General features: G+C 46.3%; 1 protein-coding gene across 3 annotated transcripts in view; it reads left to right on the top strand.

The window, feature by feature from the left end:
* PTH1R (parathyroid hormone 1 receptor) overlaps positions 1-17483 on the top strand; it is a 126485-nt gene that overhangs the window by 54591 nt on the left and 54411 nt on the right. For all 3 annotated transcript variants that reach the window (XM_035554271.2, XM_035554269.2, XM_050708494.1), the window contains exon 2: positions 8997-9102. In XM_035554271.2, coding sequence (XP_035410164.1) covers positions 8997-9102 — 106 coding nt within the window. The remainder of the gene's footprint in view (positions 1-8996; positions 9103-17483) is intronic.

Raw genomic sequence — 17483 nt, 5'->3', positions numbered from 1 at the left:
TGGATGGATTTATGATTGAGGGAAGGAGCATGTCCTTCTCCCAGCAGGGCATCGAGGCACTGAGAAATAGGAAGACAAGCTTCTTGGGTGCGTAGACACCTCCTAGTCATGGCAGACCTGGCTCTGAGGGTAGGAAGACGAGCAGGGATCCACCAGCCTGGTGGGGACAGCTCTGGGAAGGGCAGAGAGAGCCCTGAGCACCACAGGGGGCTGTTGGGCTGTCCGTGGGTGCAGGGCAGGGTCCCTGAGCCCAGCTGGCCGGAGCAGAGTCCTGCTGCTGCCCTGGAGCAGGCGGTGGTTTGGGTGATGTGGTCAAGGGATTAAGGCAAAACCACCAACTTCATTTACCCTCTGGGAGACTGGGAAAAGCAGGTAGAGGTCAGGGCAGCTTGTGCGCTAAGCTTTCTGTGCTTCCACAGCTCCCAGCGTGCTGTTTCATCAGGATTCAACCAGCTCTGCCTTCTGCTCACAGCAGCTCCCATTCCCCCATCCCCTCCTTAGCTGTGTCCCTCTTGGATGTCCCCCTCCTTTCCCTCTTCTGCACTCAGGCCCTGTTGATTTCGTTGTCCCAGCCCAGTCTTTATAACCTCAGTCCTCACCCAAAGACATCTCCGGAGGTTGATTTCTGTCCTCTGGAGATGGGATGGGGTGAGGGACACACACCTACAGGGCAGGACAGCAGCACAGAGGGCTCATCTCAGCACCCACCCACCCAATTCCTTCCGATCCAAATTCCTGCTATCACTCTAGCACCATGAAGGGTTCTGAGAGAGACGGGTGCTCGTCCGTCATGGGGTGCAGCAGAGCTTGGGGACCAGAAGAGGGCCCCATGCCTGGTCCCACCCCAGGCAGGGATGTCGATGCTCAGCCTCACCAAGACCTGTGTTTTATTGCTGTATTAACCCTGCTCTGCACGCACTGAGCTGCAGCCACACGAGGGATGAGCACTCAGTCCCACCACCACAACCCACATCAAACACACACCCAGCATCACGGGGACTTAAAGTCTCCCTTCTCACGCCTGAATCAGGGTCTCCTGCTAGGACCTGGCCTTCCTCCCACCATCTTCCTCGCCACCCCAGTGTCCGAGCAAACCACAGCTCTGCTCCCGGAGCTTTTGCCATTAGCTGCTGGCAGTGGAGCGTGCCGCTGCTGCTTCTGCTACTGTATCTCTATCTCGGCCAACTGGCACTCCAGCTTTATTTATTTTTAAATCTTTCCAGCATTAACCTGACAGGAAATAGGTTGCAAACCACATTTTTTTTTCTAATGTTGGAAATAATGCCTATTCAGTTTAACTAAGTCCCTCAGGGCAGAGCAAGCCCCACTCCCTGCTCTCCCCCGGTGCATTTTGCTGCTGTTTTCTTATGTCATTTTTATACCCAGGTGATGATAACACGTGGGCAGTCAGGGGAAAAGATGCATGGAGGTAGCAGTTAGTGAGGAAAGGGAATTAAACTGTCTGGTCAATGGGCAAATCCAGTGTTGCCCAAATTGTAGGAGAAAAAGCACTGTTTATCTGTATTTACACTGCTCTGTATATCCACGAGTATATATCTGTATATATCCTATTTTGCTTTGGGCCTGGCAGCAGATCCGGTAACAGAGATTGCACAAGGTATGTTTTGTCCAAGACACCATACACCAATCCCTGGTCCTTCCATACTTGACCGGGTTCATCTGGACCTCAGTAAATCAGCAGGGTTCATCTGGACCTCAGTAAATCAGCAGCGTCCAGTGGCCAGGAGACGCAGGCTTGCACAAATACTTGCAGAAGTGTAGGGGAAAACAGAGGGGAAAACTAGATATCTAAACCCGATCACACAAGAACCAAGAGCATCCATCCCTTCTCACCTAAATGCCATTCATTAAAAATAAATAAATAAATAAATAAATGAATAAAACAGGTGCCAGGATCTCAGTGTTTGCCCCATCCTCATGCAACGCCTTGTGTTCCCGACCACCTACATGCTGCCACATCTTCCTGCCTCTGGTCCCACACCACCACGAGCTCCTTGCTGACCCAGATTGCTTCACTCCATGCTGAAGGCTATGCCAAAGGCAGCTGAATCCCCGCTGTGCTGCCCTCTGTCCTGCCCTGTTCCAGCATCCTTGGGACCTCTCTTTTGCCTCCAGATCACCAACACCGGTGCTTTCATTTTCACATTAACCTTTTCCCTTTCCTTCTCATGCCCCCCTGCCACCTGCACCCTCTTTCTGCTTCACACTGGCAATTACCTGGTGTACTGTCATCCAGGAGGGTGATCACCAGCAATCCCTTGCATTGGGCCCATCCAGCGGCTGTGATGCTCTCAACCCTGACCAAGGAATCTGTTTGCCTTTAGCTATTTTTTGAGCTGCTGCCAGGGAAGTTTCACAAAAAGGATAGTGTTATTTCTGAAAATGAGTCCCATAAACAAGGATGAATATGACCTCCCCGTTGAGATTTGGGGTTTACTTTAGTGGCTGGGAGACCAGCCAATGAAATGGAAATACCAGAAAACATTATCATAATTACCCTATGGCCTCCTCTGGGGGCAAGGGAAAAAAAAAAAAAAAAAAAAAAGGAACGAAAACTGATTTGACAGGCTCTGGATAGCATTGTCATTTCACCCTTCCCTGCTTGGCCTGTCTCCTGCTCTGCATTTCTGCTTTCTCTGAACAAAGGGGAGAAAAAACATTCCTAGATTGTTTCTCCACAAGGAAATTTTCTGACAAAAAATAAAATAAAAATAAAAACAGTACTGGGAAGCCAAGAGGTGAGAACCTTTGAGAAAAAGTAGCAGATGAATTCTTGTTGCAAAATTGGGAAGGCCAGAGAGGACACCACATCCCACCCAGCTGCACCCAGCCTGTAATGGCAGGAGGTGCAGGGCAAAGCTGTCCTCCTGCACCCACCCATGTACTGCCAGGCCTGTCTGTGTCTCTGGACTTGTATAATTGTGGTGCCAAGTAAGCTCAGTGTAGGAATTTGTGCTGAAGCAAGTTAAGGAAGTCTCGTGGAAAGGGATTTGCTGTCAGATCTTTTGCAGTGATTACCTTCTGCAGGGGCACACTGACCTCATCCTTCCAAACAGTTAGATTTGGGAGATATACCTAGCTGTGACACTATTTCTGATTTCCCTCAGATGCTTCTCTTGCTCCCAGAGCTCAAGCCAGAAAATCTCTGCTCCTTGATTCTGGAGATCTTGTCAGTTCTGCTCAGGTGGCCGCTTACTACAGACTCCAGCTGCCCAAAGCTCTCCCTCTTCAGGGCCATCATATTTTTTGTGAGATGCTCTGTGAGTAAAATCAAAGCTGTTCCCTGGAACTTGGCAATTTGCACCCCTTAGGGACTCAAACCACCCCTAAATAACTCATCCTAAACCCCATCTATGGTTGCAATGGGGCATATTGCTTGGTCATCAAAAGTTTAATTCTGTGGTGTAAGCAGGGACAGAGATTTGGCGTCCTTTCTGTGATGAATCAAGGCTTGGAAAGTGCTTAAAAACAAGAATTAATGGCCTGTGAGAGAGAAGATACAAGTCTGAGATGGGCACCTTGTCATGAAAAAAAGAGGTAGTGCAGCTGAACAGGTCAGGCAGAGAGATGTGAGAGCCCTTCTTTCTATACTTGCCTTTAGTGTTGGTCCAACCATTGACTTTGTTTTTTTTCTAAGTGCTTGAGTTTCCTCATTTTGTGATAGAAACAACCAGAACTGGATTTTCTTGAGGAGGCACAGTTTCAGTTAAATTCTTAGGAAACACAAGCAAAGCTTCCTTCAAGCTTCTGAATATTTCAGGTATTTCATAAATAAAGATTTGTGGCTGCTCCTATTGCATCACCTGCATTGGAATCAGGGACTCACTTTGGGCAGCCATTCCAGAGGTCCAGAGCTGTCAATGTGTCCACGTCCCCAGCTCTTGAACTGAACACACATTTCTTATCAAGCCAATAAGACTAGTAGTAATTTGGAAATTCTCTCACCGCGTGTGGAAATTTCCGGCAGTTACATGTTTTACAAAGATAGTTTTAATTTATTTATTTAATGTATTTTTCTTCTTTTTGTATTATGAAAGAAATATGCTTCATCCTGAAATCAAACCAAACTTAAATAACAATCTAAATTGCCCCACAAGAAAGGCTTTCTGAGAATCTCTAAAAATGATTTTCTTTGCATCTGTTGTCCAATGTATGGAAGAAACTTTGTGCAGATAGCACCAGTACAAAAAAAAAATGGCAATAGTACAGCCTATGACCCTAACCACCAGGAAATGAGAGGATACCACCAATCCACCTGGAAAAACTCTGGAATAGGAAGTGCTCTCTTTGCTTCAGGCTCAAAAAAAAAATAATTAAATTAAAAAAAAAAAAAAGAAAGATATCTTTATCTGAGTCATGTCCCCTTATAGTTGTTGAAGACAAAAAAAAAAAAAAGGCACAGCTGATCTGACTTGGTTTAGGTGGTGGCTTGACAATGGAATGAATCTCAGGTGATCTCTGTAGCTAAATCTCCAAAGACTATAAGGGGAGCCCTGCATAAGCATCTTAGATGGATAAATGCTGTTGTGGAGGTCCTCAGTTAGCCAATATGGCAGGTTGTGTATTTACAAGGTATGATACTTGTTCCTTTTGTCTGACTAATGGTTGTCTAGAGAATCAGAAGGTGAGAAGTACTGGGTTACAAATAGGTGGCCTCTAGGCTGGTAGAAGAGGTTCTTTGTAAAAGATGGCTAATTAAATCTGTATGGGCTGGGGCTACAGTATTTGCTTGGAAGGAACACTTCTAGCATCTTCTCTTAATTGACTTTCCCTGGTCCTGAAGAGCAGGTGTACAGAATAATCAAAGCAGATCATGCTGAGTGTGCCACGCTGGACTGTGCCCTAAATGTATATTCATCTATCTGGATGCACAGCAGGGCATGGATGTTTCTCTTACCTTGGAAAAATAGAGGGCCTACAGGAATGTAAAAATAACCTTATTGAGTTGACCTTCTGTTCTGACAGAGCATTCCCAGAGCTGTCAGCTTAGGATGTTTAGAGAAGGAGAGAGCTCTTATGGCTGTCACCTTCCAGCATTTGGTAGTCAGCAGTTCAAGACCTCCCTGCATCAAAATTAGCATGTAGGCTATGGTGCTTAACAGCCACTGAGGGATTTGTCCTTCATTAATTTGTCTAGTTCTGTTTTGAATCTATTCATGTAACTTACATACATCATTCTTCTGTTTCTCTTACACTGTGTTCTCTCCATCTTGTGTCTCTCTGTGCTCAAATCCTACAAAACTGTGACTAGCTGCCATCCTTCCCCTTTTCTGCACCACTCAGTATTTTAGACGCCTCTCATGCACATATATTTAGTCCTGTCTCTCTCCCAACCCTAGGGATTCAAATATACTCCAAGCCAGTGGCTGGTTTGCCAGCGGTGGTTCCCATCTGTTTGAAGCTCCTGCTGCCCATACCTCTTCACTTCTGAAAGTGAAGCCACTTATTTTGTTGTCCAGGGATATTCAGATTCAAAGAAGTTAGTACACGCGTCTGCTAATGATTTCAGTGAGGCCATCCCATGGTATACTTGGATCAGGTATCAAGGTTGTTTGTCAAATGCGAAGTTTTGCCAAGTCTGACCCAAATATGTCTAATTTCATGAGTACACCTGTGTTGCAATGAAAATGTTCTTGTTGGTTTCATTTCACCTGACAGCCAGGTTAGAAACACAAAGAGTGAGGCATTGTCGTAAGATCAGAAGACACAGAGCAATAAAATCAGGTGTACAGAAAAAAAAGAAGTGGCAATGAACAGTTAAAGGTGCTTCAGCATCTGGCAGGTCCAAAGCTGCTCTACAGTGTCCAGCTGTGGTTGTCTGCCCTATCCTGTGTACCAGCCCTTCACCCAAGTCTGAGCCATTTCAGCGCCTGATCTGGCAGCACACTGCTGTTTCTGGAGAGCTTTCAGCAGGGCTGATGTGCTGAAATATCCCAGCAAGATGGTGGGCAAGGGCTGGAGACTAAGCATGGTGAAGCATGAGAAAGGTGGCTCTGAGCCTGTCATCCCATCTTGTCCCAGCTGCAGTCAGACCAGTTTTGCTTCTTAGGTGTTTAATGTGAGTCATTCAGCAGCAAAAGAATGGCATTTCAGATTTTCTTTAAATATAATAGAATAGTTTAGTTGGAAGAGATCATCTAGTCCAACTGCCTGACCTCTTCAGGGCTAACTAAACGTTAAAGTATATTATTGAAGGCAATATCCAAATGTCTCTTGAGCACTGACAGTCATGGGGCGTCAACCACCTTGCTAGGAAGCCTGTTCCAGTGTCTGACCACCCTCACGATAAAGAATTTTTAGGCATTTTTAGGCATTTCACACCGTTGTTGATCACCCAGTGCCCCAGAAGTAGCCCCATTCACTACCATACTTTGAGCTCTGCAGTCAACCAGTTCTTCACTCAGCACAGTGTGAACCTCTTTCATCTCACAATTTGTCCAGAAGGATGCCATGAGGGACAGAGCTTTCCACATCTCCTGAGGCAGACTCATCTTCTTTAAGCCAGAGGATTCAATGAAAATCTCTGTTCTTATTCATGTATACATTTACATACATGTTTCATCTTCCTCAGCCAAGGAGAATCACAAAATGGTTGAGGTTGGAGGGAACCTCTGGAGGCCATCTGGCCTGAGACCCCTGCTCAGGCAGGGCCACCTACAGCAGGTTGCCTAGAAACACAAAAAAATATGGCTTAAACATATCTCTTAGTATTTATATCGGTTTGGGGAGAGGGGAGGAAATGGGCAATATATATATATATATATTCGTTTCTATTATTTTTTTTTTTTTTGAATAGTCTGACAGGTTTTGGAAGTACAAAGCTGATAATCCCTGGTTCCAGGGCTCAGGAAAGCTGAAAAGCCAGCTTCAGTTCAGAGCCCTGTCCTAGCTATTGCACCCTGCTCTGGGCACAGAGCTTGGTGCCTCAACTCTGCTTCTGGGAAATAGAAATTATTTCCTGTGCCTGGCCTGGACAGGACATCGTACATCCTACTGGGAAGGAGCTGTCCCCTCTCAGAGCATGGCCAAAGGAGGCTGAGGATGAAGGGATGTATCATTTGAAATCCTTGAGGATGAGCATTCATAGAGCATTCTGCTCTATTCAGCCACTATAAATCCAGAGTAACTCCTCTGGCTTTGATGGAATCGTTCAGGATTCATGCAGCTGCAAGTGACAGCAGCATTGGACCCAAAGGTTTTATGTTTCCAATAAAAGAGTTTAAATGCTGGATATTGCCTTAAATGTGGACTGGCCAAACATCTGGAAAGGGATAGTTTTATTTTGCATTAATATTGATGTTTTGAAACCATCTCCCACTTCTGAAAGAGGATTTTAGTGTGGATTTTTTCCAAGGGCATGAAAAACTAACTTCTGTTTTACTCAGAAACCCCTTATCAGATCTAGATATCCATCTGTGTGTCTGTTAGCACGTCAGCTGCTTGAGCATTCACCGTTCCTCTCTGTAGGACCACATGTGAAATAAAGCCTGGGTTTACTTCTAAGTTGGATTTCATTAACCTTCATTATGTTATTTGTAGTAAGTCTTGAGAACAGATTGGCCTTCAGCTATGCACTGAGGTTTAGACCTGCTCCATCCATCAGGATGTGGAGAGCTACCATAGGCATAACGGATTTACTGCAGCCAGTCTCCCCAGCACAGTCAATATAGGTTAATAAATTAAAAAATAATAATAATAAAACTGTTGCTTTCTATAAAATAGTACAGCAGTCACTTTTGATTAAATTACACCATTAAGAACAAGTGCTAAGTCCTGTAGAAGTCCAGGGGAGGGTAGGCTCTGCTTTTACTGCTTTTACAGTTTAATGAAGACAAAAAAAAAAGTATTAGGGAAATGGATGCAATGAGAGGACTGGTCCTGGATGCCTGAGCAGGACACAAACCAAGTACCTAAGAGGCACACGAGGAAATGAGAGCAGCCGTATTGTATTAGATCAAAGCTCTTAATGGCATGATAACCAAAGCACTTGTTGGTCAGGCCTACCCCATGGGTGTAACCCCAGCTTCCAGAGGCCAGCCCGGCCTATGGGAATGTGCCAGCTTCATGAAGCAAGATGGTTTTTGTGACCAGCAAGTGCCTCAGAGGGCCTTGTATCATTGTGTATCAGCAAGCAGAAAACAGAGGAGGGTAAAGTAGCTTTTGGGTAAAGCACCCTCCCTGCTCCGCCATCCCTTCTTCTTGTTCCTTGACCTTTGGAAACCTTACAGGCAGAACGTAGAGGGGCAGAAATCAAATCTTTCAGGGTGATGTTCACAGCCTCCTTTTCCTGAGCCCTCGGTCAGGGGGCAGATGCTGTCACCTCATAGACTTCTCTAGGACAGCCCCCTCTGCACTTGTTCTTGGATTTAGGAAGGATATTGATAGGAACTGACTCCGTGGGGCTGAAGACCTGAAAGAGAGGTTGTAAATAGCACGGCATTCATGATGCCAGGCTGTGATTCTTAAAGGGAGAAGAAGCCCTTGAACTTTTACCCCCGGTAGTATTTTCCAAGAGGTGGGTGCCAGCACACAAAGCATTGCTTTGCCACCCTGAGCGTTATATTTAATTATGCTTCTGTGTCCCAAAGGAAACAGTGTTTAAAAATGCTGTGCCAATGTTATTTACTAGAATGCTTTTTTTCCCTTGGGTAGTAGCCTTGTCCCTCCAAGCTGCAAACTGAGGCGTGCCACCCAAGAAGTTGCTCCCTTTCTATGCGCAAGCATGTGTTTGCTGCGTGCAACTGCAATGTGCACCTCCTTTGCCTTGTACACAAATATTTCCATGTGGCATCTTGCAGGGGGTGTTGCTTGGACACCAATTAGTGAGCAAAATGAGATGGGAAGAACAAGGCTGGTGAAAGAAACTGCTGGTGCGATGGAGATTGTGCATTCAGATCATCTGCATTGTCTAGGAAGCTTGTGCCCTGCTGCTTTTCCTGTGCTGAGGTTTAACCTCGTTTCTCCCATTGCTGCAGGTGGATGCTGACGATGTCATCACTAAAGAGGAGCAGATCTTCCTACTGCTAAAAGCCAAGGCCAAGTGCGAGCGACACCTGAAAGCCAAGGTGCCCAAGGTGCACGGTGAGTGTTCCCACAGCAACCCCAACTGCGGGGCTGGGGCTTGGAGCACATGAGGGGGGCAGCTGAAGACATCCCACCAGACTCCTCTTTTTCTTGTTAAGCTATGAGAAAGATTTTATAGCACAAGGTGTTGGAAAGCATAGATGTCACATCCTCTTTCTCCCGTTCCAGATGCCAGATTCAGGGGGTCTGGAGGATACAAGAGACATGATCATGGGCTTACAGCCCTTATTGCTGTACCCAAACCCCAGGCAATGCATGGGAGGCATCACCCACCAGTACACCTTTGCAGCAGGACACAAGTGGTGTGGGAAACAAAGGAGCCTTCCAACATCCCTCCTGTTTCCCTCGAACAAATTGTCTCTATTCTCCTCAAATGGGCCCAAGCTTGGCTAAGCCCCTCTCTTCTACTTCCTTTCTATTTTGAGCTGCAAAATTACTACCAGATGTAGGACTGGGGGGAGAAGGGAGAAAGCTCTCTCATGTGGGCAGCAAAATAATCATCTCCCATTGGTTTCTTTCATCAATCTCACATGTGTTAATTATTGGCACCAGGGCTGTATATTGAGACATCCTGCACCACCCAGCTAGTCCTGGGTGGGCATCCTGTCCCCTCTCCCTCTACTGCCTGAGAGCAGAGGATGAGGCAGATTGCCTCCTACCTTCGCCCTAGCCTCCCAGAGGTCTCTCTTTCCACAGCCAGCACTGGCAGAGGGACCTGGAGACCTCATCACCAGCCCAGAAAAAGCTCCCCAAAGCCAGCTGTGATTTGGAGCAGAGCTGCCTGCCCACCTGGTGTCTCTCTCCTGTTGGAAATCACAGGAAGGGGCTGTAAAAAAAAAAAGAAAACTTTCAGTTTATTCCAGGCCTCCAGCTTTACATCAGCCAAAACCTCAAGCCACATCCTCTGTGCTTCTTTGTCCTATTCACCCAATGCCCAATTAACACCTCATTAAAAAAAAACATATGTGCAAAGGCATTTCCTTCTGTTGTACTTTGGACCACCTGCCTACCTCGGGACGGAGTGATATCAACCAGCTGGTCCTGCTCTCACACCCTATTTTCTAGCCCTTCTCTAGGAGACCATCAGCATTTTGCCTTGATCTCTTAACGGGCAGCAGCAGTGTTGGTAGGGCTGGGGAGATGGTGACTGTGTATAACCAACAACCAGGTTTGGGGCTCCTTACCACAGTCACTTTGGTAGAACAAAGGAATCCCATCATGGGGTTTTGTAAGCACACCCTTGGTCCTGCTTTAAGACCTCGTTCTTCAACCATGAGACCAGCGTTAGCTCTTCCTTTGACTGCAGCAGAGAGGGATCTAGTCCAGTGACATTTAGACGTCTCAGGGACCCATGCTGAGTCCTGGCCTTAGAAAAAGTTATCCTGAGCTGCTCAAGCTATAAAACTTTGGTTTTCTGCTTCATCCTCTATAGAAAACCTCTGCTTGTTTCCAAGTAGCCCAGCCAAAAGGAGGAATCATTAACTTGATATCTACAGCAGTGCACTCGAGGCTTTAAAGACTCAGTGCAATCATTAGCAATAGATAGCTGGAACAAACTCATCTGCAAGGGATTCCTCAACCCAAAGGCAGAAAGAACCCTTACTTAGCCTTCCCCAAGAGATGTTGTCTTAAAATCCTGTTAAAACCCCTACTTTGCCACACCTGTGTGACTCCCTCAGCAGTTCTCACTTGTGCTTCACAGGGCAGTGAGCTGCCAGACCACCTCTGGGATGTCAAAGATGGAGGGCTTTCAGTTTGGAAAAGAACTTTCCACTTAGCAGAGGAGCTGCCATCCAGAGATTTTAGGCTACGGACACTCTTGAACACATGAAATGATAATGTTACAGGGTATTTGTGAACAGAAAAATTCAAAGTCTATTTTTGTGGTTTTCCCACCCCTACATGCTCCAGGAGTGTGAAGGAATGGATAGTTTTTGGCCTTCTTGTGGGCTGAGGGGTGGTAGAACAAAAGGCTGTAATCTGCATGATCAAATCTCTTGGCTAAGGCTCACAAGCTCAGTCTCTGCACATAGCTCAGCGTGAAAAGTTAGGCCCAGTCCTTTCCTTCTTTGAAGATATGGAAACTGGGGTCTGGTTTCTATTTGTGCTGCTCACCCAAGGACATATGAGGCTGTGCACTTCTCAGCCAGATGGAGGGCTTAATCCCTTTGCATCTTCCCTCACTACAGATGCAAAAGAAAGCAATTTGGAAAAGGCAACAGTTTTCAAAATTAAATGTACTAATCCTCAGCTGCAGAATATATGTGGGCAAAATGGTCATGACTTGGAGCAATATGGATCCTGGGGTGAGCACTGCAAGGCTTCAGGCACTCTCCTGTGATACTGCTCCAGATATTCAGTTTGGGTGGCATAAGGACTATTCTTGTATTGCCACCCCACCTGGTCCTTTCTCTGTCTTGTCTTTGGACTTTTAGTGGTAGGGGACAGAATTATACTTCACAGTGTGTTCAGCCACAGCAAGACCTGGCCTTTCCTGGAAGCAAAGCATGTGATCTGCAGGCAGACCTGCTCAGGAAGATCTCTGTGCTGTGTAATCCTCTGTGTAACAATAATGGCAGCACACATCACCAATGTGTCACTATTTCTATGTCAATAAATCAAAAGCTGTTACCACCAGAGGACGATATGAATTTGAGCCAAAGTGGTCACAGTGTTGGTGATGGTGGCATGCAAAAGAGGTAGATTACTAATGGGCTTGAACATCTTGAGCTCCTTTTAGAGATGGTGGATGGAGGAGAGCACCTTTGGGTGACATCTGTGTCCCAACTCTCTCCAGATATGGATCACAGACTAAATGTAGGATTGCTATTTAGATAAACCACTTAACACTGGGCTGAAGGCTGGACAAGATGTTCAGAGGTCCCTTCCAACCAGCATTTCAATGATTAGTCCTGCCCAGGGGACTTAGAATTACAAAGTAGTGACGCTGAAGCTCCTTGGAAAGATTGCCTCCTCCGTGCAGCCCTCAGGGCTCGGGTATTGAGGACTGATGATGGCCAAGGTACAACGCAGCAGATACAGAATTGGAGAGCGAAGGTCTAGGTAATTCATCTGTTTTGGGGGTCATAAGGAAAGCCCATTGCACAGTTGTCAAAGGACAAGATTTCTTCAGCCATTTTTTACTTAGTTTAAGAGTCACACGCGAGGGGGAAAAACTATGCTGAGCTCTGCTCGAAGGAATCTAAATCTAAATCACTGCCTCCCAGGAACAATGCATCACTGCCTGGCATGTTAAAGGTGAAAAAAGAGATTGAAATCTCTTCCATTAGTTCCACTTCACTCTGTCTGAAAGTATCAAAAAAGGCTTTAGAGCAGGAGTTGGATCCAAGCTTTATGATCTGCCTGTGCCGCAGCCTTCAGCTCCAGCCGCGGGACACCCCAGTGACAGCCACGTGACGTAGATGTTTGGGAAAGGAGAAAGTTACAGCATAAAATCCCTGGCCCGAGTCAATGAGGAGCAGCTTTGAACTCAAGAGTCCCATCTCTCCAGGGAAGCTGTAAACCACAAAGGTCATAGGAACAGAGACCTTTGACCCCATGGCTGTTTTAGAGCTTCCTTGCACCTCATATTCACTCGGGCTCTGCAACTAGCAAAGACTACTGATGTTTCTTGCATCCCTGCTGCAGAGTTTTGTCTGGCGCCCCTCCATGCTGAGCATTATGGCTGGTGGAACAGCTTCAGAAGACCTTGAGAGAAGCACCCATTGCCGCAGGCACACAGGGATACCTCCTACACCTCCTCCTGCAGCTCTCTGAGCCACGGGGTGAGCACTTCTGCAGACAGCTTCTGCTTCTCCAAGGAGCTTTTTGAGGACCCCTTCCTGCAGATCTGATTTCACCAACACATCAAGTGCATACCTAGATTTGAGCTGGACTGAATGTAGCTCTCTAAGATGAACTTACGTGGGAGGTGTCGGAGGTGTTTTAATATCTCCCCTCTCAGACAAGGAGAAAAAGTAGTTCCATCCACTCCTAACTGCATGCCATGTCTTGACTGGTCCTACAGGGCATCCCCCTACCAAGGGGAAGGAACATGGTTTAGTGGGTGACATTGGTAGTAGGGTGATGGTTGGACCAGATGATCTTGAAGGTCTATTCCAACCTTAATGATTCTATGATGAGTGACTTCAGCACAAACCTATATCCTCAGTGAGATGTGTTGGCTAACAAAGGCCAGGCAGAAATGGGCTGTGGTGACAGACATGGTAAGGACCCGTGTGCATGCACAGAGGCCAGTTTTCTTACCACAGAAAGCATGACTTCATTTGCTATTTTGGATTCCTTTAGCATGGAAGTTTGGGCAGGGCCAAATGGGGCAACTGATCAAGTTGAGAAAGAGCCTTTTTGGAGGAAGTTTGTTTTTCAGCTGAATCAGCTTCCTGGTCTGGTTCATCACGCAGCACCATAAACAAGAGGGCTGTCACAGGGAGAGAAGCAGAGCCAGGAATTAGAAGTATTGGAGTAAGCTGTGTTGCACTGAGCACTGCCTGCTAAGCCTCTGATGTTTTGGAAGCCCAAGATGATTTATCTCTTGTTGCCTGCTCGAATTACACCCATGTGGCCCCGTTGCACATCAAGAGGTGTGTGCATCCACTCAGTGCTGTCACATCCTGTCCCACCATCACCCTAGATGCTCGCCTATCCTTCTTCATCAGAAGTTGCCAGCTACCACCTGGCAGACGGCTGCTTGGATCCTCCTCCTGCCTGGGTGTGATTGCAGCATGCTGTCATTATTTATTCCACTCTATAGTAGTCAATAGTCTGTGTTTTCAGAAGCAGTGAGAGAGTCTGGGACACCTTGACATTTTTTTTTAATTTTTTTTCTTTTTGATAGAAAGAAATATCACGTAAGCTGGCACGAAAGCTTGGTAGGGCTGCTGTCCTCATTCTTGAGAGCTGACGCACAGGGATATTCAACGCCTCACCTCCCATCTCAAAGGAGAGCCTGTGGCAGAGCCAAGATTTGGGTTCTCATCTCCTTACTCTTCAGCTAGGGCACAAGCCACAAACCACATTTCCTTTTGTCCTGGAATTCAAGGTGAGGCTCCAAGGATTCAAATCCAGGTGGACAGAAACCGACGAAAATCTTTGGACATATCCCACTTGACTGAAACTCAAAACTCTCGTCATCATTCTTGCCGTAAAGCCGCTGATTTTGTTTTGAAATGAGGAAAGCACATCTGAAATTTCCTGCAGTGCAGTGGGTACTTGGATTCTCTTCCTCTTTTCCCCATCTCATTGCTGAGTGCATTTCACAGGCCAGTTCTTCACCTGGTATGAACTGGCAGATTCCCGTTCAGTTTAGTGAGGGCATTGATTTGTCTCAGATTCATTGATTTCTCTCACAGTTCAGCACTGCAACTTTTTTTTCCACTAACTAATGTCCATTCAGACTAATGTGATAAACAGTTAGCAGGCAACCAACATTTAAATATAATAATAATAACAACCAGAATTTCAGAGAGATCTGTGGAGAAATTAGAAAGTAGCTCAGCTCAGCACCAAAGTTTGATTTGGGGCTGTTATCTGCTGTTCTCTTTTTCACCTTGCAGCTACCCACTCCTAATGTGTTTGCCTGTTAATAACAGGCTAGAAATGTCTACGTGATTAATGCAAGTGAAGAAAATGCACTGTGGGAGGGATCTGTGAGTCCAGCACCGCTTCTTGCCCCATGAGATTGGGGAGCAGGTTTCTGTGTACCACTCCTCCAGTTCAGGCTTGGATTTGGGCTGGAGACACAAACCAGCACTGGCTCTTTGACTGCAAAATGTGATCCTGCCTGTGCATGGACTTCATTAGCTCTTCCCTGGGAAGCAGCAAGCCCAGAAGAGACGAGCATCTCGAATCACGCTCATCTGCCTTCTGGAAGCAGGAAGATGTTGGTCTCCAGGCCGATCCATGTTGTCCTTTTCCCTTTGCTGGTTTTACTGGCTGTGTTTTATTAAATCCATAGTTTTATTTCTTAGCCTGCATGATGGTTAGCAAGTGCCGTGTGCCTTGTGGTGCGGTGCCAAAGAGCAGCAGTTTCCAGGGCGGCTCCTATCCAAATGGCCAGTGAGTGGTTGCGTTGTTCTTCCTCCCTGGCCAGCATTGGCGTCATCTTTGTGCCAGGCCTGATCCAACATGGCTCCAGCTACTAAAAATGGCTCTAAAACCCCAGCTAGCATGCCTAAAATTTGAACTGGATGTTGTGAAAAAAGGAAATGGTTGGCAGGTGCATGGAGAGCAGTGGCATTCACCCTTCTTGTAGAGGCTGGAAGGAGATGTTCATTGGAAGGAGACTTCTAAAGGCTGGAAGGGATGTTCAACATCTGTCTTGGTTTCAATTTTCCTTTGATCCTTGGCCCGTGCCCTGATAGACCAGGCAAGTAGGCTGTCAACTGGAGTATTCAAATATATTATCTGCTGTCATGGCTCAGCAATGCCTTGTTCAATTTGATGTAACTTAACCACAGCCATGTCTAAGCCCCATTCTGACAGTGGCAGGGACCAAGAAGCATCAGGGTGAAGCACGGATTCGCCGGGGATTTCTGGAGAGTGGGAACGTGGCTGTTTCTCGTGTGACTGCGAGCAAGGTTGATGGTCCAAAGGAAAGACTTAGCAAACAAAGGTTTAAAAAAAAAAAGAGATAATATAAACTTCCTTCAACAGTAATGAAACACTATTTATCTGTAAAAACTCCAAATTACATTATATTTCCCCCTAAAAATGTTACCTTTCATTAGTTTTAAGCTAACTAGTGGAGGGTGAGTCCCCTCCTTCCCTCCTAGCACAGACCACGTCGGCAGTGCCCTCTTCCCCAACTCACCCCCCAGGAATATCTCTGAGCCTAAGGGCTTGCTGTGGACCCCTGCTGAATGGGGCTGACATGGGCACAGCCCCATGTGGACCTGTGCCAGTCCAGCATGCTTCCACATAGCCCTGCCTCAGGATATGTTCCTCGTCTGCCACTTTTAGCTAATGGATACCCAGAAAATTAAAAACAAAACAACAACAAAAAAAGGAAAAAAAATCTGTCCCCACAAGCATTTGGCTTCCTTTCTTCTTTTTTCTCTTTTTTTTCCTTTTTTTTCTTTAAATTTAGTTTCTAGATGAAAGCCTTTCAGAAAGAACAGGAAACCCTAAAATTTCTCATCTACGTACATAAATATTAGATTTCAGCCATGGTGGGCAGCCTGATGCCACCCCAAAGTTAAACCTGGAAGGGGATGAAGTGAAATTCCCAGCCGTAAGCCATCAGACCTGATTTTTTTTTTTGCCCATGAATTAAAAGTCTGTCTTTCCCTGGTTTGGAAGAGGAGATGGGACATTTTGTGGGGGAACAGAGATTTTTACACAAACCTGTTATTAGCAAAGGCCATCGGCAGTCCTTTCTCAGAGTCCTAGGTGTTGCAGTTTGCCTCAAAATGGCTTGTTTTTTTAATAAATAAACCTATTTGCTAGGGAGAGTGGTTATTTTTAGTTGAGAAGCCGTGTGTTTTTACCCAAGGTATGTGGGTTGCCTGCCTGAGTTTATTGCTCCATTGTCCCTAAAGGACCCATGCCCAAGCCCAGGCAATCTCTGGGCTTGCAGAAGCTCAGAATCTGCTCCTGGCTCTCTTCCCAGAGGCTCAAGCCCCATCCCTGGTCATCCCTCCTGCCAGGGTGTCCTCAGAGGCAGGGAGCAGCCTCAGGTGCCCTTGAAGCCAAGCGATATAAAAGCATTCAGGGCACTCAAGATTTGCCTGAACACCCCAGACCTCCATAAACCTCATATCTCCTCCTGCTCTTTTAGCTTCTCCCTGTCTGTGGACCCTCAGTCTGCACAGCTCAGCAAGTCTGGACCACAGCTGTGGCACAAATGTTGCCCCCCAGGCAACCTCACCATCCCTTTTTAGCATGCTCCCCACACAGTTTCAACCTGGGACAACCATCACTGCCCCTGTAGACACTATTTACAGACTAGCATGTGCCAGAAGAATTTTCTGTATGGCAGCGCATACAAGACTGTTCTTGGGTATGCAAGATGGGGATTTCAAACGGATATGAGCCATGCTGGGCTTACAGGGCATGAAAACAGGCTATGGTCTTCTGTATGGAGTGGTATAGGTGTAATCAGTGAGTCTTGGTCAAGACTGGGTTTCTCGTTATGTCTGTGTCTGTTCTGGAATAGGTCAAAAGAGCACGGAAGACCTATGGAGAAATGTGTTCTCCCACCCCAACTCTCTGGTACAGATAGTATTCAAGTCAGCAGGCTGTGATGGCTAGCAAGGACTTGTAGCTCTTCATAGCTAGCTTGTGCTCATGCCTGAGTTATAGCTAGCAAGAGAAGAAATATTGAGAGTTGGCCTCTACCTGCAGATGTTTATGGGCCAAAG

This window comes from Cygnus atratus, chromosome 2, assembly GCF_013377495.2.
Source record: "Cygnus atratus isolate AKBS03 ecotype Queensland, Australia chromosome 2, CAtr_DNAZoo_HiC_assembly, whole genome shotgun sequence".
NCBI lineage: Eukaryota > Metazoa > Chordata > Aves > Anseriformes > Anatidae > Cygnus > Cygnus atratus.
This window is presented reverse-complemented; position numbering and strand designations above follow the sequence as displayed.